General features: G+C 41.7%; 2 protein-coding genes across 7 annotated transcripts in view; one reads left to right on the top strand and one right to left on the bottom strand.

Moving 5' to 3' along the window:
* The first annotated feature begins 1,966 nt into the window (after positions 1-1,966).
* On the top strand, positions 1,967-13,173 carry atxn1l (ataxin 1-like). 3 transcript variants are annotated; one of them, XR_002275733.1, is made up of 4 exons: positions 1,967-2,119; positions 3,647-4,836; positions 5,608-7,125; positions 9,105-13,173. XR_002275733.1 is itself a non-coding variant. In XM_020610790.1 (3 exons), the coding sequence occupies exons 2-3, from the start codon at positions 3,769-3,771 to the stop codon at positions 7,051-7,053; spliced, it is 2,514 nt and encodes an 837-aa protein (XP_020466446.1). In that variant the 5' UTR covers positions 1,967-2,119; positions 3,647-3,768; the 3' UTR covers positions 7,054-8,415. The 3 variants fall into 3 exon arrangements, 1 of the variants encoding a protein (XP_020466446.1); XR_002275732.1 differs by having other exon boundaries at positions 5,608-7,787; XM_020610790.1 differs by lacking the exon at positions 9,105-13,173 and having other exon boundaries at positions 5,608-8,415.
* Positions 13,174-13,519: 346 nt separating this feature from the next.
* The window catches only part of znf821 (zinc finger protein 821), a 14,143-nt gene continuing 4,789 nt past the window's right edge, over positions 13,520-22,873 (bottom strand). For 2 of the 4 annotated variants that reach the window (XM_020605432.1, XM_020605414.1), the window contains exons 2-6: positions 20,969-21,100; positions 20,712-20,830; positions 19,946-20,044; positions 18,994-19,160; positions 13,520-17,550 (exon numbers count right to left, since the gene is read on the bottom strand). In XM_020605432.1, coding sequence (XP_020461088.1) covers positions 16,566-17,550; positions 18,994-19,160; positions 19,946-20,044; positions 20,712-20,830; positions 20,969-21,100 — 1,502 coding nt within the window. In that variant the 3' untranslated portion in view covers positions 13,520-16,565. Of the gene's footprint in view, positions 17,551-18,993; positions 19,161-19,945; positions 20,045-20,711; positions 20,851-20,968; positions 21,101-22,873 lie in introns of all 4 variants that reach the window. The other 2 variants (XM_020605423.1, XM_020605440.1) reach the window with 2 other exon arrangements.

Raw genomic sequence — 22,873 nt, 5'->3', positions numbered from 1 at the left:
CAGGACAGTGATGGTCAGGCTCGTCCACAGATAAACTTCAAGCTATTGGTGATGCAATTTAAAAATGTGGGAAGTTCACTACAAGCTCAACTAAAGACTGGCTTGAGACAGATGTGGGGAAATGGATCCGTCATCCACCACCCCTTAAAACTTGCTTAGAATCTAGCACTGTGTATTTTATGGATTTAAAATAACAAATAACAATCCAGCATTTCATATCAGTGAGCTTTGTAATTTTAGATATAAGACCACTGGACAGACTTTATCTGTGCTACAGGAGCATTGATCCTTAGATGCTAGATTAACCAGCTTCTAATGATATTTAGACACACTTGTGAGTGTTTGGCAATAACTAGTTCAGGTGTTTTTAGTATAGATATGTGAGTGCAAACCCGCTCTCAAATGCTATTAATTGCACATAAAGTTGCTCTTATATAGAATAGTTTGTTTTACAGTGGTTTTTGAATATAATTTTGGCAAATATTATAAATACTGTATATGTTTGAAATCTTCCAATTAATATTTTTGATTAATGGTACTAAACTTTTATCCTTGATTTAGTCTTTATATTTTATGGAGAGATATTTATATGCTGTGTTTTTTCCACTAATTCACATTGTTGCAGTCTGCTGTGATTGTATGATTACTGTGCTTCCACTGTGGCACTGTTTGATATGGATTAACAGCAGATGTATTTATTCATTCATTTATAGTATGCAAATGTTCTTGAAGACGGATGCGGTTGCTACTGTTCATCCCCAGTGCCTTTCTGGGAAAATTGACCATTTTTATAATTATATTCTAAATCTTACTTTAGTTTCCTAAAACAGTTTATTTTTAATGGGTTCTGTAAAATTTCAGAGGTACTGCACTGAAGCTGTTTTTCTCAGCAGAAGATGAGGCTCAACCGTGTACCAGTAACCGATCATTACAATTTTTCAAATGAAATTGCATTCTGGCTTTTATTTCACTGGGATCTGGTTTATGAAAACAATGCATCTTTTAACAAGAGTTGGTAGATTTGTTGTTGCTAGACGGTATAATTCGACCTCCAGTAGTTACAGATAACAATAATACACACAAAAGTCTTTTGCACACAGTTTGTACAGTGAGAGGAGATGGCTAACGGTTCATTACTGCCAAGTGAAGAAAGCTGCTTGTTCCCATCTCAGTCCACCTACTGAATACCACCAAAGGGCAATGTGTCAAATTTGTGCCAGGGCATAATTAGGTTGCTCTGTTAAACTTTGTGTGAACAGTTGGACATGCTTGTTAACTTGTGAGAAATTTGCTTTGAAAAAATCCTTCAACTGTCTGAAAGATGCAGTGTTTTGCCTACTTGAATGGATATACTATAGCAATATTTAACCTTTCATGTACAGTGCACTTGCCACAGGGTTTAACATTGGTGCAGATGGTTAATGTTCAGATAACTTGACTGATATGAATACCATGTGAAATAAAAGGGCAATGTCACTGAGAAGATAATGTATCACCACATCCTCTTTTTAGACTTCACATCAACTAAGTCCTTTGCAGGCGGCCACTGTGCAGTGTGACAGGCTCCCTGTCCTCATAGTTATCAGTCCATGCTTCAGGCAAATTCAAATAATTGGAAGTCCATGTTGCAACTGAAATCTCTTTAGTACACATGGCTCCAGCTCCCCCTACTGTAGAGAACATGGCTTTGTACATTTAATGCATTTAAACAAACGCCATTTTTAGTGCAATGAACATTAAATTTTGTGTAAACTGGGCACGAGCTGTTCACTGATTATTTTTGACTGTCTTACTGCCAGAAAAGCAAATAAACAGTTTCTATCAAGATGGCATAAGGAGGATCATATTTGTGCATAATAGTTAGATATAGATTAGGCAAAATTATACTAAAAGATAGTTTGCCGATTTATTTCTTTTGTGTACATGCCAAAAATTTGTGCAAAAAAAAACAAAAAAAAAAAACAGGAAATTGAATACACTGACTGACGTCATTGGTGAGCGCCTCTACTGGCCTTCGAAATGGGCTCGACTCCTTGGTCTTGATTTTTTTTTTCCCCCAATTGTCCCTCCGAATATCAACTTTTTATAAAGAAAAGCCTGTTCGCGATGACATTTGGAGGTATGTTTATAGAACGAGACAAATCAGGGACATATATGATATACAACTTGCGTATTGCCATGTTAGTTTTAAGCAGTGGTGGAGTACGTTCATGTAGCTAGTTATAGCTATGTTAGCCTTTTAGCTAACTAGCCTGAATAGTGATAAATAAGAGTGATAACGAAGTGGCCTCATATAATATTAGCTTTCATTTTAACTCGCCGTCTAGTTTTACTGTTAGCGTACGAAGTGTCACGCTATCACTTTCCCGTGTTTACTATAGAAGGGTTATAGCAGTAGCTAGCTAACTTGAGCCAAGTCAGCGATTAGCTAACGGTAAACATAGCTTTACTGAAGTGAAGTACAGCGGTAACCGGAGAAAAACTCCGCCTTGTGGCTATATGGATCAGCTTCTGGTTTATACTGTCGAGTGTTGTTTGAGAGTTTGTTTGAGGAAGCAAGTTTACTGGGTTTCCTGGATAACTGCTGAGTGAAGCCAGAGTCATGGGCTGAGGCAAAAGTAAAAAAAAATAAATAATAAAAAGCTCTTCCAAGTCGGTCTCGTGATAAAAGAGTAAACTGAGATCTTCAGTTCGCTTTAGGTTGGCAAAAGATTAATCCACGTGTGTAGTTTACCTTTGTTGAATCTTTTGGGGTTTTACACCACTACTACGCCTCTCTACATTAAAGTCTAAGCCAACACCACTTAGAGGATCAGCCGCAGCTGTGCGCTTGTCATTATTATGTTACAACAGAATATATATAATAGCAGAAAAACCGATAAGCAGTGCTTAGCGACTATTTTGATGATTGATTGACCATTTCTGCACCTTTTAAATCATAAATGGAAAACACTGGCTGGTTTTGTCTTCTCAATTATGAAAATTTGCTGCTTTTCTTTGTCATGTGATATGAAATATCTTTGAGTTTTCAACATACATCGCTGTGGGATATCTGACTAGGTGTTTTTCACTGCTTGTTGACATTTAATAGAATATGAATAATGTAGGAAATGATCAGCAGATTAATCAGTAACAGTATTAGCTGTTAGTTGCATGTGGTGTATTGGTAAAAGAAATTAAACAACCAAAAGCTTATACCTAGTTTAGAAAAAGCAGTAATAAATCACATATTGTCATTATTTATTGCTTAAGGGTTTTCAGTTATACAGTTTCATAAACAGCTGTGATGAAATGTTGTATATACTAAAATGCATGTAGTCAAACCTTTTAACAGTCAGCAGCATAATGTTGGGTGCCATCATTCAAATGTGAAACAGCTATAAATTGGCAAACTAATAGAAAGCAGAAAAGTTCAGGCATGTGCACAGCCCACCACATTTGAGTCAGTCTAATGGTTTATTTTTATTTTTACTGCTACAAATAAACTCTGTCAAAGGGATCAGTGTACCTTTAATGCTTTCCATCTGTGGTTTGTGTAATCTGTCACCCACCATAAATCTCTCACATCATTTTATTTTCATTTCACATGGAATGTATGTTAACAATTTTAGCACTAATGTAATGTTCCTTTTATTTTTTCTTTTAGGTGAATTGGCAGACAAGGTCAGCCAGGTGATTTCAGAACTGGTTCCTGAGCGGGCTGACTGGCTCGCAAGTTTCAGTTTCTGTGCAGTACAGTAAAGCTACTTGCTTGCTCAGAGGATAGCAATGAAACCAGCTCAGGAGCGCAACCAGGAGTGCCTGCCTCCTAAGAAGAGGGACCTCCCAATTAGTAACAGCAGTGAAACTGGAGGTACAGGGGGGTGTGGGGCTTCAGGAGGAGGTGGTGGCAGTGGAGGTGGCAGTGTTGCTGGTGGTGGTATTGGAGAAGATGAAGTGGTTTCCATCCAGAACTCTGCAGCTAACAATGACACTCAGGGAGGGACCCCATCTGGAGAGTGGCTGCGAGCTCAGCCAGGGCTTCATTATGCAGTGGATAGTTCTGATAGCATACCAGCAGCGCCCCTTGACCAGTACAGTATGTTCTACAAAGTGGCTCTTCCATCTGTTACCTACTCATCTACTAGTCTTCACCCAGTGTTAAGCCACATTTCTCCAGCTTACACTGTACACTCTCCTCTTCTGCAGCATCCAGGCCTTTCCTATCCTCCTCTTGGTTATGCCCAGATTCCTCATTCCTCTTTCCAGTTTGTTAGTCCCCCTTATGCAGCGGTACCTTATGCTCTACCCCCTGGCTTTGTCCCGGGATCATTAATCTCTCCCTCAGGCAATATTCCCCAGCCCCACACTGTATCCCACCTTGTTCCCTATCCATCTGTCATACAGGAAGGTGTTGTTTCTCCACCACCCCAGGGCCAGGTAGCTGCTCATACCTTTGCCAAAGTTGCAGCATCCAGTGGTGTCTCACTGATGCTGCCTTCAGAGCAAGCTGCTCAGCAGCACCTTAGTACTGTAGGAGTCCTGCCTGCAACAGAGCTCAGCTCTCGAGGCATGTCAGTTTTCTACCACTCTCAGAGCACCAAGACTGCCACTGCCACCAGAGACGCCCACGGTGCTGAGCAGGAGAATGAACCAGAGATAAATGGAGGAGATAAAGAACAAGGAACAAGGGAGGTTGTACCAGACTCAGCCTACACTGCCAGAAATGCACATCTGCCACAGGTAGCGCCCAGCTCTGTAGTACAGGAGCGTAGCCAAGACAGAGGCCTGCAAAACCGAAGGCTGGAAGAGAGGACCTCACCTGGGCAGCGCAGCACTCCAGACAGTGACCTGGAGGTAAGACCCATCGATAATGTGACTTGTGTTTTTCTGGTAATTGGGTATTCCTGACTTCTAGCAGTAAGGGATTTACATAATCTAATAACCTGCATTTCTAGTATTGCATAAATATTCATATGTAATGTATGATATGTACATACATTTATAACTGCTGTCTCTCTTCTCCTCTCATTCTTTTCATTCCATATATTTCCTATTTGAATGCATACCACTATTTATTTTCATTTTTATTGCTTTTTTAAAAGTCTTGTAGTTATTTTCTATTTCCTGTTGCCTTAAAACACATTGAGAACCTCTGTACCAGAGTCAAATTCCTGTCTATTCAAACATACTTGGCAAATAAAGATGATTCTAATTCTGTTTTTGATTCATAGTTGAGCACTTTTGGTGTGCATGTAGATGTAGTCATAGTGGTTTACCTTCACCTGTTTTTATAGATTTTTTTTACTAGCCTACAATATTATTAATTTTACTACATGTCTAGAGTATGACCATATCTTAATTGTAAACATTCTCACCTCAGCATTACAAAGACCTAATAGTTTAAATCTGTCCTGTTTTAGGAAAATGTATTCACAAATAAAAAAAACTGTATTCAGAAACAAATAATTTTGCACATCCTGTTGCAACATACGTTGAGAAGAAGATTGCAGGTAACACATGTCATGTCTCCAATACAAATAGTGTGTTTGAGTTTTTTAATTGTTATATGTGTGTTTCAGCAGAAATAAAAGTTGTCTAACACTAAATTCCTATAATCACCTCCAGGTGCAACAGGTGGTTGGTCATCTGGCTTGCTCTGGCCACGGTGGTGGTGGAGTGAGGAAGGAAGTCTCATTTGCTCCCCTGAACCTCTCTCAGGGTGTCCAGAGAGCTAGAGAGGTCCATAGAGAGACCACAAGCCTAATTTCCGGCCGGACTGGATACATGGCCCAGCCTGCGTGTTACAGTGACCCCAGAGTGACCTATCTCCAGCAGCAAACAGGGCAGCCTGGCCACACTGTCATGCTTGCCAATGGGCAACCGGTTCTTATTCCCCTGGAGTATCACCCTCAGCATCACCCCCAGCCCCAGCCCCCACAGCAGCTTTACCCAGGACAGGCTAATGATGCCTCAGCCACCATGGCCTCCCCTAACCCAAGCTTTAAAGCCTCTGATTCTTCAGCCACAGTGTGCCTCCCTGAAAGCGCGGAACCGGCTACAGCTCAGCAGCAGCTTTCCCAGCAGCCTCCTGTCCAGCCTACAGCAGATGTGACTCAGGCCTTGGCATCAACCCTTGCTCCTGCCCCAGGTCCCTGCAACCCATCACACTTCATGAAGGGTGCCATTATTCAGCTAGCTACTGGGGAACTGAAGCGTGTGGAGGACCTGCAGACTCAGGACTTTGTACGGAGTGCTGAGGTGAGTGGGGGGCTTAAGATTGACTCCAGCATGGTGGTGGACATCCGTGCCAGCCAGCAGAGACCAGGTCTTATGTCGCTTCACTTCACTGTGGGGGAACAGCAGAGTAAAGTGACCATTGATGTGCCCCCAGAGCACCCTTTTTTCGTGTTTGGCCAGGGCTGGTCGTCCTGTAGCCCGGAGCGAACAGCCCAGCTTTACGGCTTTTCCTGCCATAATTTGCAAGTAGGAGATGTGTGTGTGTCTATAACCCTGCAGCAACAGCTTCAGCCACAGCAGCAGAAACAACCACAGCATCATCATTCACAGCAGCAACAACAACAGCAGATCCTGTCCAGGACTTTGAGCAAAACCAACATTACATCAGCTCCTGGCCATCAGCTCATGGGGCCTCCGGCCCCTCAGCAGTCACGGCCTCAGTCTCATGTCAGGATAGATCGCATCCACAGAGAAAGACAGAGGGATGGAGAGAAAGATGTGGTCGATAAGGAGGAAGCCACACATTTTGGGGTCGTTGGGCACACTGAGTCATCCATCAGACCAAGCAAGAGTGCGGTAGAGCATCTGAGGAGCCAGAGCAGTTACCACCTACAAACAGAGGGTTCTGCTTTTATAGGGGCAGGCATGGGAGCAATGCAGTCTGCCTTAGGTGCTTCTCAGAGGCGCTGGTCCTTACCTGGCCTCCAAAGATACAGTATGAAGGGAGATGAAGTGCCACGCCCTCAGATAAGCACCTCCCGCCACTCAAGGCCCTCTTTCATCCCCCAGGAGGTAAAACTGTCCATTGAGGGGCGCTCAAATGCAGGGAAGTAGCATCACAATTGGTAGCAACTAGAGAAGAGACTGCCACAACTAAAAATTTGTCTGACAAGGAGAGAGAAAGAGGTAAAAAAAGAGTGTGAATGTAGCCTCAGAGTGTGAGAGATTTTGCACACCTAAAGTATACAAAAATACAAGATCTTTGTCTGTTTGGTGAGAAGTTCTGGGTGTCACTCAGCCAAAGGACACAGGTCTGTGGTTACCCTGACAGCTGAGGTCTAACAGGGACATGAAAAGCTGAGTAGAAAGTATGTAGCTGATGAAATGCCTACCACATCCTTACACACTGCATTTCTTTTCCTCTCTCCCTCCTTTGTGGTCACTTCCTCATGCCCACACTTGGAGGTTACCATTGAATTCAGAACATTCTTGCTTCCTTTTTGACCAAACTGGCTCATTGGAAGATCACTGACTACCAGAGATGTGTTTGTAGCACAGCAAACCTACAAGCTCTTTTGGGTTCTGGTGTATGTAGAAGACAGCCAGTCATCTTTTATCTCCTTTGTTCCTAAGATTGTGTTTCCTTCAAAAGCAGTTACCCAAAAAAGAATGGCGTTGTTGACATCAGCAGCTCCTGTGGTGATGTTAGCACTGTTGATGCTGTCAGTGTATGTTACATTATGCTTCTCTGGCAGTAGTCCAAAACGTCTGCTGTTGGCAGAGATACTCTCCCCTCCTTCCTTTTCAGGAGGCCGGTCAACAAAGAATGGGATCTTCTCTCAGGCAAGGTGTGGCATGTCCCACTTGTCTTACAATCAAAACAGTGGTAAAGCAATCAGTCCGTCTGTTCAACAATCAGTTTCCACTTCCAAAAAAATGTTTTATTTCATTTTACACAGTCATCCCATTACTTTAGGCTGAATGCCCTAACATGTCTGTGTGTGTTTGCATATACCCCTTTTCCACCGCCTGTTACCAGTTCAGCTTGACCTGATTCTTTTCCACTGTAGATAGGCCGCCCCGCAGTGTAGCTGGTTGTCACAGTGACACTACATGAAACTGCCGTGAAGTCACTGGCCCATTGTGGCAGGGCAGGCTCAAACTGTTGTAATTTTCATCATAGGACTGTTTGTTTTGTTTTTTTTTGTTGCCATTTTATTAAATTTTGATAGTTTTTCAGCCAAGAAAATGACCATCTAGTTTCAGATATGTGGCCAGTCTTTTCAGGTAATGCCAATGATGCACTAACATACCAGCTAGGCTAGCTCTGCTTAGCAGGCATAGCTGTAGCCACTGTGCTCGTATTATCACATTCAGTAACTTGCGGGCTACGTGATAAGTTGTACGATTTGGTAAATGGTCTTATATTTGTATAGCGCCTTTCTATGCTTTACAGCACACTCAAGGCGCTTTCACACCATTTGGCCATTCACCCATTCACTCCCAAACACACACACATTCACACACCGGTGACATCATCTTGCTCAAGGACACTTCGACATGTTGACGGGAATCGAACCGCTAATCCTCCGGTTAGGAAATGACCCGCTCTACCTCCTGAGCCACAGCTGCCCCCTGGTGGTTCATGCAATACAATGGTTATATATTAACAGGAGCTTGAGGCCTCTGTCACCATAAATTTTACTCCCTGTAACACTCATAGAAGTGGTACTTAATTTTATGAATGAATGAGTAAAGAGTAACTGGTGTCACCACATGTACACATCCAGGTTAATCAGTGGCCATGTAGTAGTGACGAATTTCTTTGACCAATCGCTAGTCTGCTGTGTTGACACGTCACCGTTTGACATTGCCTCAGCTGGCTTGGAACCTCAACAGGTGATACCAAAAATAGTACCAGGTACTATCCCCAGTGTTTGACCGATGGGAAAACAAATAAGGCGAGTACAGTTGAGTTGGTACCAGGCAGTGGGAAAAGGGCATAAGTGCTGCATATTGAACTAATGCTCTGTTCTCTATGATAACTAGAGATATCTTGCATTCATCAGTGAGAATATCATTTAGTTTTTTCCCTTGAATATCCTTTCCCATCCTGAGCGGCACTCTCTCTTCTTTTTGTTACACCTCCAACCATTCCCAACCAGGCCGGTGACCTTTGATGAATTTTCATCACCAAAGCCACCTGTGGGGAGTGAACCAGAGAGAGACGTTGCCATGTCACATCACTGGCTGCATGCCACTCGAGCCTAACCCCCAGCAGAGTGGAAAAAACGTGTAGTTTGCCGTGGAGAGAGAAAATCTGTGTGTCTTTAACTTGAGTTACTTTGCTTAGTTACCAAATTAAAGCAATAGGTTTTTTTAACAGTACACAGCTCTTGTTCATTTCCATTGATTTTTCAGTAGTTATACACAAAGCATGTCTTTGACAAGAAATCTTGATAGATAAAACTGCTTCTCTTTGATTCTCTATCTCACTGCTGAGATCTTATTTTAAATGGGTTTACTCAAGTGCATCTCAAGAAAGACCTGACTCTAACAGTGATCTTTATCAAGTTAGCTTCTGTTCTGTTTTAATGCACACAGTCCCTTCACTTTTGTACTAGGATACACTTTATCCAGTGAATCTTACGATCGTCTTGCATTGTACATCACTCACTGATTTCACACTGACCTTGTTAATAGGAATCACAGTACAGTAGTTGCTTTTTTTAAATGAAGGGAATATGTTTGAAGTATTGTTGCTGGCATTTTGTGATGAGAAAGAAAAAACTGACTTGCATTTTTAACTCTGTTTACAAATTAGCCAAGTTGAATGCTGCAGTTTCCTCTTCCTTCCTTTGTCACTGAAAACATCCAAAAGAGTAAAATTTAAAGTAAGTGCAATTAGACCACATGAAATCATTCAGAGGTTATCAGATGACATTCCTCACGCAGACATTCAGAAAGTGTAAATCATACAGTTGTCATTAAATCGTTTCATGCAATTTCTGCTATTTCCTATTTATCAGATGTGCTCAGACAGGAGGATCAGTTAGTTTCATGTCAGGCAATTTTGATTCTGACATAGGTGTTGCTGCTACACTTGCATAACATTTGAATTAACCTGTCCATCAGCACCTCTTTAAGTCAGCCCTTAAACCCTCGTCATTCACCGAGTATACAGCCTGATCCTCTGTCCGCAGTTAGAGGGGCCATGAAATGGGCCAAGTAGACTCTCATCCTCTGGCACCATCATTATCGGTAGCATTAGAGGAAGGGTTCACATTTTTTTCAAGCCTGTCTTAAAACATACCTATTGGTCCCTGTAACTATTCCTACTGTCCTTACTGGCCATGATTCACTTTAAGCTGTTATGAGGCTTCTGCAGTCAGTCAGTCCAAATTGATTTCGTCCACAGTTACTGTAGTACACAAATCACTCTTTTTGTTCCTGTTCCTCCAGTGCAGCTCAGTAAGCCAACACTTTGGCCTTTTCCCCTCATAGGAACCTACCAACCTTAACTGAACATGTACCCCTTGTTGTGGGTTCTGCTTTTGTTTCCACTACCCTCAGCCCACTTTGGGGAAGAGTTCCCAGAGGTACGTTTTGGCACCTGTCAGGAGGTAGTGCTAAATCATATTCCAGGAACAGAGGGGGAAGGGGGTAGATTAAACACCAGTGTCCTCATGTCTGAAGTACTAGGTACAAGTACGGTGTGTGAACGTGCATGATTAACGAGCATTGTGCACGCTGTTGAGCTGTGTGTCTGTGTGTGGAGTCCAGCCTTGGCCTCACGTAAACAGTAACCAACACAGAAAAATGTAGTGGAAAAGCAAAGCGGAACTGTTGGATTAACAGTATGGGAAGCTCCAGGTTACGGCTTGTTAGGTTCTCATGATGGAAAACCACTAACTGTTGAGGGAGAAGAGAACATTTCACTAAAATAGCCCCCTGTGGAAGGTACCCGTGCGAGTCTAACCCACTGCTGCTGAAGTTTCATGTTAGCTTCATTTGTGCACAGAACGAGGACTGTGGATTTTGTCCTCCATCCTATCATTTAAGCTAGAATGATGTCTGGAAGAGATCTCTTCTTTCTAGTATGGACAAGAGAATAACCTATTATTGTATTAAGACAGACTTGAAAAATTATTCTTTAACATGCTTTGCAATGGGAGATAATCTATCATAATATAATAACCATTCAGACAATTTTTCAGCAGTTAAGAACACATCATCAGAAGCTCCACACACACCAAGGTTTTTTCATGATGTAAGCAATACCTGAAAACATTTCATTTAGTCTTGGGATTTTCTATGCAGTAAACTCAGTGTTGTACTCTTCTTAAGTACAGCTCTCTGAATCTGTCGGGCAGTTTGGCTGATGCAGTCATTTTACACTGATGTCTGGTTTAAATAACTTAAAAAATAGGAATACAGATCTGTATTTTGCTTTGTTACTTTCTGTTTTTTGCTTGGTGGTCCCCATCTTCCTAGGAACAGCACACCAACAGATGATTTTATCGTCATCTTGTGATGCAACAAAGCCAAATCTCAAGACAAGTGTCACCCAAATTTTCATGTTTGTCCAGCGTTATTTTGGCATGTTTGCCAAGCCATTTCAACTTTTTAGGTCAAGATGCATTTGGTGGGATTTAAATGGTGCAAGCAGTGCCACATGTGACTTTACCTCCTGTTCATTTTCACAGCAAGACCATCCTGTGCAGCCGTGAGCTTGTTATGTTTTCGCCCTCTGCTTTTTGAGCAGTGTACCACAGGAAAGCTCGACTCCTTATTCACATCACTAATAGTCTGTTGCTGTAAGTAATTGCACTAAATGCCCTCCTTTACAGTGTTTTGTGATGAAAACCGTTAGTAAGTTGAGGAGTTTCAAGATGTAAAGCACACAAAAATCACGGAGAAATCACAGGCTGTGTGTTTCTGTAGATAGATGTATTTTTTTGTATAGCTAGTTTTGATGCTTGTCGATAATGCCTTAAATTGTGCTTTGTACAATGTGTGAAACTGAGGTAATGGAAACATGCTTCTGGTAAACTTGGTGTTCCCTATTCAGGCTGCACAAGAGCAGATCAGAACTATGATGACTGTTGTGCTTTGGAGCAGAAATTCAAAGAGTGACAGTGAACTCTCTCTGGGTCTCAGATGGTTCAGTCATGTGACTCTGCAACTTTTTGTTTTTAGCTTTTTGTCTTCATTTTCTATTGTTAGATTTTTGTATTCATTCTAAATACTTAACAATTTACTCCTGTTTTTAAATGCATGGAAGTGAAGTAAATGGAGGTTCTTCTCTGCACTTTTTACAAGATGATGCCAAGAGTGTTAACAGCAGAAGGAAATCCATTAATTCCACACACACAGACAGAAAAACATGCACTCTGTTTTTATTTTTGTTGCACAAGATCCTTAGTTGTGTTTTTTTTTTTTTACCCCTAAAATTACTGGATTGTGTTTGGTGTCTTGTGCTGTGTCCTTTAGTCTTGGGACTGCAGAAGGTGGGTCTCATTAAAAGTGCATAAATCCGATATCTCTCCATCGGTGGTAATATGATGGTTGATTGCGTTTTGTGACGTGGCAGTGGGGATTTTCACTCCGTGTGTGAACTGCTTCCTATTGTTTGATCCAGTATTGAACTGCAAAGGCGAATCTAGAACAGTTTTGGTGTTGCTGATGTCGAATTAAATCAGGAGATTGAGAGCGGTTGAAAGTTTTACTGAAGTCTGTGTATTTTCAGATTTAACATTATACTTTTTTGGCACAAGGTAACTGCTTTTTATGTGACGTGCAACTGTCTAAAAATGAAACAAAAAACAGCATTTTTTTTTTAATGCCTAAATCTGCAAAATATATGCAATGATGTACACGTAACATTCAATCCTCAAGTATAATCCAGGTTGTATGAACTTTGTATAGTGAGTTTTAATATCATATGGCTGTACCAATATGTATTAATCTTTATCAGAAGCCTTAGAGTTGTTGACCCAAAGTGCTCCCTTAGAAAACCCTTCGCCTACCTGACTTTAACAAAGCATTAATATCTTTATTTTGTTGCAATTTTATTTGTACCCCTTTTGAATAAAATAGATTTGTACTGTATATTTGTACCTCTGTGAACTACTAGGGCAGTTGTTGGTTTTCTTTTTTTTTTTCTGTTTTAATTCTATGTACTTCAAGGACACAAAGATATTGTATTTTTATTGTTACAGCTAACTTGGAGAGACTTGCATTTATCATGTTTAAGTAAACAATATAATATATAAATATATATATACAAATATAAATATAAACTATTATCCAACTTGTGTTGTTTCTTTAGTCATATTTATGTATTTACTTAGTCGTGAGAAGTGGAAGTAGCAATACCTCTGTCAAAGAAAACCATGTTCATAGTTAGCATTATTAGCAATATGTGCTTAAATATACATAAGGTGGACCCTGATGGTAAATTATGATTGATTTATGAACAGTGAAACATTAAAATAAATCACTCATTTTAATGTTGCACCTGATTAAGGTGGAGCTAATTTAATTACTGCCAGGTAGTTTAACCTGTAATACTGCATATGTTCCTAAGCTATGATAGGAGTGGATTCATATGGAGGCCAATAATAGTTGTAATAATTTTAAGTATGTAATAATAAAAAACAACCGCTACAGAATACTTGGTGTTGAAATTCAGAAGCTGCTGAGTATAAATGTCACAAATTCAAATGAAACTATTCAGAACTAGGTTACTAAAAATCAAGCAGCTTAAATTGTACCGGTTAAATTCAGACACCAAAAAAATTCAAAATTAAAGGTCAGCTTTCTTATTTTAGATCAGAAACAACACTGAACACAACCGTTATAGTAAAGTCGATGTTTACTTCCACATTCTTTATTAAGTTTCATGTTGGTCTGTACATCTGTTTATCCAGTAACAGGATGGTGTCCTCCAAGGGCCATCCAGTCAGACACCACAGCCAGCAGAAATGTTCTCATGAGCAGTGCAGCTCGTTCATTTGGCCTTGTTCGGAGATGTATTTTGTAAACATGGACATTTAGAGAAAATCCTGATAGAGTTCATACAGAAAGGCCAATGTTTAAACTTTTTTTTTTGATTAAACTGTAAAAAACAGGCAGGCATGAACTAACAGTAGAACACAAGCTCATATTGAACCATTCTAGGACAAGTGCAGTTTCACAACATGCAGTGCTTACCTAATCCACACTTAAAGTACTCCTCATAAAGACCCATGTCACCACAGAGTTTATAGTACTTCTGTTGCAATAGTGTGTCAGACCACAGCTGCTGATCTGTCCCATTATTCCACTGTAGGGCCAAGGGGACCGCAGCAAATTTAAAGAGCAACGTCTGAGAATACCCAGTATTCATAGTCTGAGAGAAGAGAGATATAAATGACACCTGAAGCCAGTGTCGAGAGCACTGATCTGCCCTTGTATGTCATGAATCAGATGGCAGTGAAACCCTGGTGCTTTCACGTGCTGAGCTAGGAAGAGAAAACTGATCTCAGGAGACAAACTGTCTCTAGAAAAGTCAAACAAGACTGTTCCTGTCGCACATATGATCAATCTAGTAGTGACTTTATGGACCAGGGTGTCGTATCTAGGCTCTGAGCCCTCTTACCCAGTTAAATTGCCTGAGAAGCTAAACTCTTACACTGAAGTCCATTTAAATTAAAGTCTCATTCTGCATAGTTTCAATGAAAAGTGAATTAAATTTCCTTGGAATAAATGACACATCTGTTGCATAGAGGCTTGATACAGGCTCCTAGAAAAGCCTCTGAAGACGAAAGAAAAGTAGTTTTTTCTTATTCTTTGTTACATTTTCTACAGCAAACAGCCAGGTAGATAAACTCTTGTCTAGGAGTGACTCAAACAGAACCAGTACTCATCCTTGTCTCTGATATGACGAATATGCTCATTTGACACTGTGTTTGTTTGTTTGTTTGCATATGAGGAAGCGAAGTAAAAAAAAAAAAAAAATGGAGGTAACCTTACAGGCAGGAAATTAAGGAATATCCATTCATGGTCACCAATTTAAACATTAAAATATTTTCATAACACTTGTGGTCCAAATAAGCCAAACAGTTTCACAAGAAAAGTATATTCACATCATATTGCATAAATATGTGCTGCAATGAGGTTCATGAATGTCAGTTAATAGAATCTCTCTCCCCGTACGTGTCATGAACTTAGCCCCAGTGCTCAGTAACAGAGGAGGGAAGAAGAAACAGAGACGTGTTTAGAATCATTTCCACCCGTGGTATGATTCAATAAATACAGTAGGTTTCTTCTGACAGAGGAAATAAAATAATTTAAGTGGTACTGTTGACATATTTTTGAAAGTACTACAGCCTTACAAAGCATGTGAACGCTACACAAATTGCATGAAGCAGAGCTTGCATTATTTATGTATCATCCTCTATATAAATCTAACCAGCTTTCATGTCTTTTTCCTATAACCAGGAAAACAAATACATCTTTGCAGGCAGAATTTAGTGTCACAAATTCTGTCAGGTAACATATGAGCTACTATTTCATTGTAGCTTTAAGAACAAGTTATCACAATATTCCTTAATGTGACGAGCCCAAAATATAAAAGAGGTAACTAATGTATTGTACAGTACGATAACAGCAGCGCAGACTGAGTTTTCATGAGCCAAAGACAAGTTCTGTAACAGAAACTAAAAAAAACTTGCATTGGCAAAATACTCAAGAGTGTGAAACAGAACAAAATGTTGGCAAAGAGAATGTAAAGAGGTGAATGCATTAAGTACAACTCAGTGGATAAGGAGGAATGTTGCTCAGCACTGGCCATGTTCAATAGGACAAAACATTCAGGGTTGATCCGTTAAGAAACATTATAAATTATAAATATTATAATCCTGGGAAATGCACATGGAGCTGGCGTGCTTGTTTATCACTTGCTCCTGTGAATGCCTGTGTCCTATTAAAGTGCCGGAGTGATCAATGAAAACAGCTTGTAGAAAACAACCTGCATCCTCTGGAGTAGAGTACAGTACATGTAGAGCTTTGGAAGCTTGGAGTTGGAACGTTGTAAGCCACAGGACAGAGAGCGCAACCACGGCGCCAGCTGAGGTAGTAGTTTGACTGTAGATGAACTTCCCAGGAACCCATGGCAGCAGCTTGAAGTGAGAGGTGTAGCTGCTGGTAAACCCCGAGTCACTGGGCTGGATAGTGGACCAGAAAGGAGGATGCTGTGGCTACAAAGTCCCCGCTCCCATCACTGAAGGTCAATGTGCAAAAGATTTTTTTTTTCCATCAAAGGAAGTAGAACTGCTCCTGGTAGAATGAACTGTGATACATCTGCTAGTCCACTGACAAACAGATAAATCTCTTTACAACATGCTTTAAGGTCGTCATCCATACAATATGAAACATTCTCAACCCTGTTCCCAAGGTTTTCTACACTGTAATAAATTAGGAATAGTTTTTGCTGTATTGAACAAAGCAGTTTTGTGTGTGAAGCCGTTCAACACAGGAAGCTTGGAGGGAACCAGCTGGGATGGGTGCGCTGTGACCCTGGCAGAGGTTAACAATACTGCTAGAAGCCAGTTTGCCCCCACCCCACCCAGCGCCCAGTCGAATTAGGGCAGCTTCATGAACAGACCATTATCAATTGAAGGGACAGGCATAGTGCAGGGGAACTGAAAGAGACTCATGTCTGCTGTGAGGGCGGCCATCGCAGCAGGATCATGCTCGATCTGTGTCCTTAGAGCGGGGTCAATCTTCTCCAGTCGTCGCTTGATCCTCTTGGCCTCCCTCTCGCGGATCAGCCTGGCCTGCCTCTTCTCTGGTGTCTCATTGGCCCTCTTTAAACGCATGGCATCCCTGTCTCTCTGCAGCCTGCGTGCCCTCTGCTCCTCCGTTTCCTGCATCCTCTGCATGCGCTTGGCCTCGCGGTCCCGTAGCCTCCTCAGTTCCCTCTCCTCTTCTGTCTCACACGCCCGTTTGTTCTTCTTAGCCGTGCGCTCACGTTCTAGGCGCTGCAAGCGAGCTTCCAAGGGTTCGTTCTTCCTACGCATAGCCCATTTTCTCATCGGGGACTGGGTCTCCACCAACTGCTGATAGGCCATACAGCTGTTGCACACCAGCAGCACCCCAGCAGGATACACCGGCATAGGGCTCAGGATGTCAGGGATAGGAGGGAGTCCCGAGGAAGAGGAGTTAAGAGCATTAGGGATAGACGAGAGTGTCGGCCCTTCAGAGAGGAGACTGTCGGGCAGTGAGGGAAAGGAGGGTCCTTGGTCAGGGCCTGTGCCTGGTCCTGAGCACTGCCCAGATCCCAGGCCTGGGCTATGACATGGTCTGGGACCTTGACATTGGCTCGACATGTGGCCTGGTCCCTGGCAGGTACGATGCACTTCACATAGGCTGGAGCTGGGGTCAGGTGCCTGACACGAGTGAGGACCCTGACATGAACTGAGGCTGGGGCCTGGCCCATGGCAGGAGCGAGTGCCGGAGCCTGGGCTGGGCATGGGGCTGTTGGAGAGGGACTGGGGCATGGAGCAGGTGTCCCTTCCACCAGTGACATCCATCCTGGTTGTGTCAAGGACATCTTTAAGCTTCTCCCTAAGATTGGATACAGCAATAATGCACTTGGCTAAAGTGAAACATCCTTTTTGTGAAGCATTAAATTGCTACTTTCTAAATGTGACCTCCTGATCCCCTCATCTTTCTGTGTAATTTCATGAAGGTGTTTTCACAGTTCCACTGGTCAAACTGTGGCCGAGTGAGGCACAATTTAAAATTTTAACATGAATTTTATTACTTAAATACTTATACATTTTCAATTTAAAAGTTAGTTTTCTTTGTTTAGATTCATATTTAACTCTTAGTACATGCATCTGGGCACAAAGGATGTCACCTTCTACATAACTTTATAAGCCATAAGCCACAAGCCACTGTGTATTTTCTACCCTTCTCCACAGCTAAGCATTAAATTGTACTGTCAACACGTAATGAAGAAGTTGTCTAATTGTGTCCTAGCTATACTTCTTGTAAGCCACTAGCCACAAGCTTGTAACTACACCCAGGTCTGTATAGTCACATATTTTTAAACAGTAGTAAGTTTTGGCTTCATCTACCAAGCAGCTATAACTGACATGATTTAAAACCACTGGGTCTGAATGGAAAGAGATGACTCATTTTATTGCATTAATTTGCCCATTTGCGTGTTTCAGAGATGTGCAACACTGTGTGCCACATCACTTGTGGTTAACATGAGAGGGGTTTAGCAGACTGTTAATAGCCTGAGGTGACATACAACACCGTAGCACAAAAAAACTTCCTCACCAATAATACTTCTGTAACTTTATAAATACATATGTTATATATCTGCTAGTAACACTGGTTCTGTCAGCTAAGATGGCTCACAAATTCTATTTTCTTGCTTTTTCCCACTCCTGTCAAAAATACACTAAAGCCTCGCCGTGTTTCTTCTTCTACTATGTGTCCTGACCTTGGCAGCGCAGTTTAAATTTGAATGTAATGGTAGTTGCTAAGCAACATGCAAGTTTATTTCCATTAAATCTGTCATTCCAGTACTAATTTTATTCATCCCTCATGTTCTGCAACCTGGCTGATCTCACACAGAACCACTGCTGCACGGTGTGCAAGTGTGCTGTACTGTATACTGTATTTTCACTTTTTAAAAGACTGTACCATGAACATCTTCTGACAGATTTGATGGCCTTGTTGGGCGTACATAAAGAAAATCTCCATTCAACCAAAAAAATGTCTTTTGAAGGATTGTGCAATTCAAGACTCATTTTTAATTCATTCACTACTATTGCCAAAATAATTTTTTGATGTTGTGAGGAATTAAACATAATTAAACGGCTGAACTTTTTGAAACTCAAGTCAACTGCTTATTTATTGCAAAAATGTTACTCATTTGAAATAAAACACAACAGCTACTGCATGTAATACATCTGCATACTTCTTCATTTATAAAACTGAAAGCAATATGTCCTGATGACCTGAGACAAGAGAAACAGTAGGGATGAGCCGAACCTGTTAAAGTTGTTGGTGTCTGTGAAGCGTGCGCCACAGACAGCGCAGTTGGAGAGGCGGTCCTCGGAGTGGATGAGGAGATGTCGTCCAAGTGAGCCAGGCGAGCTCAGCGCTCGCCCACACACTGGGCACACATAGCTCTTGGAGTTGCTCATCATAGTCGTGTGCTGTTAAAGACAGCAAAACAAAATAAGAACAAGAAAACTGGGAAAAAGAAGAAATGTTTCAGGAACACCACCAACATTAAAAGATGATAACCGTCTATTTTTGCTGTAGCTGGTTCTCAAAATGTATTATGGCTGCATCAGTAACAAGGCATCGCAGAACCAATGGAACACTACTGTTTGTGCACTGTAGCAGTCATGAAAAACAACATGTCTGAAATGTTAATGCACTTTATACAACCTGTTTTAAACTATAGATGATCAATGATTTAAAAATATTAAAAATGATTATTGGTATCAAAATGTATCAAATATAACAATTGCTAAAAATAATCATCTTAACTGCGTGCACCTTGTCAGCAACTAAATGCAAAGAGAGACATCGCAGTCACTGATGAAGACATGCAGTATAAGGACAGTGGAATCTGTGGGTTACTGTAAAATGAATGATAAAGAGCCTGCAGCATTAGAAACCATTTACCATTAGCAAAGATAAATAATGTTGTGGCAACTTGAACTGTAACCAACTTAATATTGTAATAACTTGGAAACCAACGTTATCCGTTTATGCTATAATTTTAATTAGCTGTGTTCTGCTGTAGTTAACCCTAACACTGTAAAATGTACATCAAGTAAGCAAGTCAACGCCTCCCTCAGTGAGGCACTGACACTGAAAGATACTTAGGGGGCCTTGGAGGTGATAACCTGGTGCTAGCTAATTAGAAACGGACTGCAATAAGGGGTCCCACGGGACTACACTAGATTGGAACAGGCAATGTCGTTCTCACCTGGTACACATGGGAAATGAGCTTCTCAGGGCTGCTGAACTCCAGCGTGCAGAGAGGACAAACAAAGCTGTTGCTGTGGTCGGCCCCTTCCTCGCTCTCCTGAGGAAGGCCAAACACCATTTAAACATATTTCTGGAGCAAAATCAGCACTCTACTCAAGTACAAGCACACCTCCATCACAACATCTCTGCAATTCTCAGCAATGTGCCTTGAAATCGTGTCCGTTGTAATATCATTTTACAACAATTTCTAAAAGTAAACATTTTTAGTTCAGTTCACTGTTTGCTTTCTGACAAGTGTGATTTGGTACCAAACTGGGTCACTACTCATATCACATGTTCCCAGCTGAAGCGTTTCTGCAAATGCTGTATGATGATGTGTTAAGCGTATGAATGAGCACGATCCTCACAAGCACTAGTGACTCACTGACAGCGACATGATGCTGTGTGCTGTCACAGATGTGACTCACACAAGCTGACATAAAAAACATTTTCACACAGAAGGCCGGAGGACAAAACATATGGGACACTACAGGGGGAGTGGTGTTCTGTTCAAGTCTGTTACAAGTCCATTCAAAGGCTTGTCTCTGTGTAACAGATATCAGCACTTCCTGTTCCTGTTAATCTCTGTAGTAGTTCAGTCAAATTAGATTCTATTTTAGACAAGTGGCATGAATGTAAATAAAAAAAACACCAAGACAAAAGTGGCCATTATTACTTTATAGTATTATTATTGTTTGGTTTGATGTGGGTACCGGCACGCTCACCTCTTTGACTCCCACTCCTTGTAGGCGGCACTGAGACGTCTTGGTGGTCATGTGGTCATCGGCAGAGGTGTTGGAGGATGAGTCTTCACCGTGGTTGTCAGGGTCACTATCGCTGTCTTCTATGGAGGCAAACACAGCCCTGTCAATACAGACAGACAACAGAACACAGAGCAGGGCTTACTCTCATTAACAGCCCTCAGTCCGAGGACGTTCCTACAGAGTCCACTTCTTCCCTGTCCCGTCCATCCATCCTGTACCTGAGATGCTATCCTGCCCTTGGACTTCCTGGGAGTTGTTGCTGCAACATTCACTGTCTTCGGTGTATTCGTCCCTGCCATCCATGTTAATAGTGTGCTGAAGTCCTGTGATGCCTGAAGTGTGAAATGGCCCTGAGGACAGAAAGACAGTAGCGGTCGTAAGATAAGTGTTTCTCGTGAACACACTGGACTGCAGTCATGAGACCTCAGTCATTCTGGTAACAATGGTGCCCTTTCACCTTTTGCTAGCATATATATTTACTTTTAATCTACGTGAAAGTTCAACACAAGAAGTGAGCAATACAACAACATCATCACATTCTGTAGTATCATTTATTTTGTGTATGTGCCCTTTGATAATTTTGGGTGAAGGAGACCATTCTTGTTGAGTCAAACTCCTAATTTTGTTATTTTATCCATTATGGTCCTATAGACTAATACCAAAATCACACTCTGTGACAGAGAACCTTATCTATATACTACACCCTACTATATATTTTATCTGAAGATAAAGTACAGCTTGCAAACACTTAAAAAGACCAGGTATTTACCCTTCCATTGTGCTTTAGCCCCATAGCAACACAGAAACGGCATCTACTATCATAACATGCCACAAAAAGGTATGAATTTTTGACTCGAGTGCATTCATCTATAGAGGAGGGTTGAATAGGCTGCTTTCAAATGAAACTGAAACATAATGAATATTAAGTCAGGAAAGCAAATCCGCTGACATACGTGCATGCACGTTAACTTCCTCCCAACCCCCCATTTATCACACACATATACACAGCCGCAGATATATGCTAGCTCTGTCTGACAGCCAAGCTTCAGTCCCATGGGGGAAGCATCCTGCACTCCTTTCCTCTAGCTAACTGCCTTGCTCCTCAGTGTGTTTCTCTCTCTTCAGTACCACCCACACACTGAACAGCCTGGCTCGCCCTCTGTCCTCCCTGCTTGTATGTAGCTCTGACTACTTCCATCTATACCATCGGCTCTGAGAGGGAGGATAAGGCTTCATACCATGACAGCCCATATGTGGCTCATTTAGCTCCTTCTGGTGCCACTGTTTATTTTACAGTAGCCCCGCTAGTTGCAGGATTTGGTTTAAAAAATACCTTCACTTTCCTTGTTATTACACTTGACCCTTGCACGCTTGGATTTAACTGCTTCACTGGAGATAGTTTTGTTAAAAGCTCCTCTGGCGTTCACACACAAGAACATCCCCATTTTACATAGCTAAAAGTAATGGTAGCTTAGCAGTGTTCTTCCCGTGTGTTCTCTCTCCATTCACACAGATCAGAGATGGGATGTTACCTTAAGTTACCTGAGAGTGACAGAAGTAATTACAGCCCGTGTCACAATCCTGAGGTACTGCGTGCACACACACACACATACACACACACACACACACACACACACTCCCTCTCTGTGTCCGTTTGTCATCCTACCATTTTGCTACTTGCAAGAAGTTGGTATGTGAATGCAGTTTGGGCACTTTTCCTATAGAAATCCAAGCATTCATTAGCACTGGTAGAGTGGGTCGGAGTGTTGAACTATGAACTACTACAACAAGCAGGCTTCATGGCACATAGCCCATGATTGATGTGTGTGAGAGACACCCATCCCCCCACCGCTAGGGCTCTGTCTGTACATCTGTCTCTCCTCACTCCCTACCTCCCTCCATCCCTCCTCCCTCAGTCTCTGCCACTGTGATGTTATCTCTGAGTCTGTGTGTCTGTAGGCAGGAGGTGACGCAGTGTCTGACTGAATCCAGACAAAGAGACAAACTCATCAGGCTACAGACACACAGAAGCAGGAGGAGGAGGAGGAAGAGGGGTGGTGGTGGTGATAGAGGGGTAGAACGCACAACAAAACAGACAAAAGACAGAATGCCAAAACTCTACT

The sequence above is a fragment of the Monopterus albus genome, unplaced genomic scaffold (assembly GCF_001952655.1).
Source record: "Monopterus albus unplaced genomic scaffold, M_albus_1.0 scaffold4.1, whole genome shotgun sequence".
NCBI classification, from domain to species: Eukaryota; Metazoa; Chordata; class Actinopteri; order Synbranchiformes; family Synbranchidae; genus Monopterus; species Monopterus albus.
This window is presented reverse-complemented; position numbering and strand designations above follow the sequence as displayed.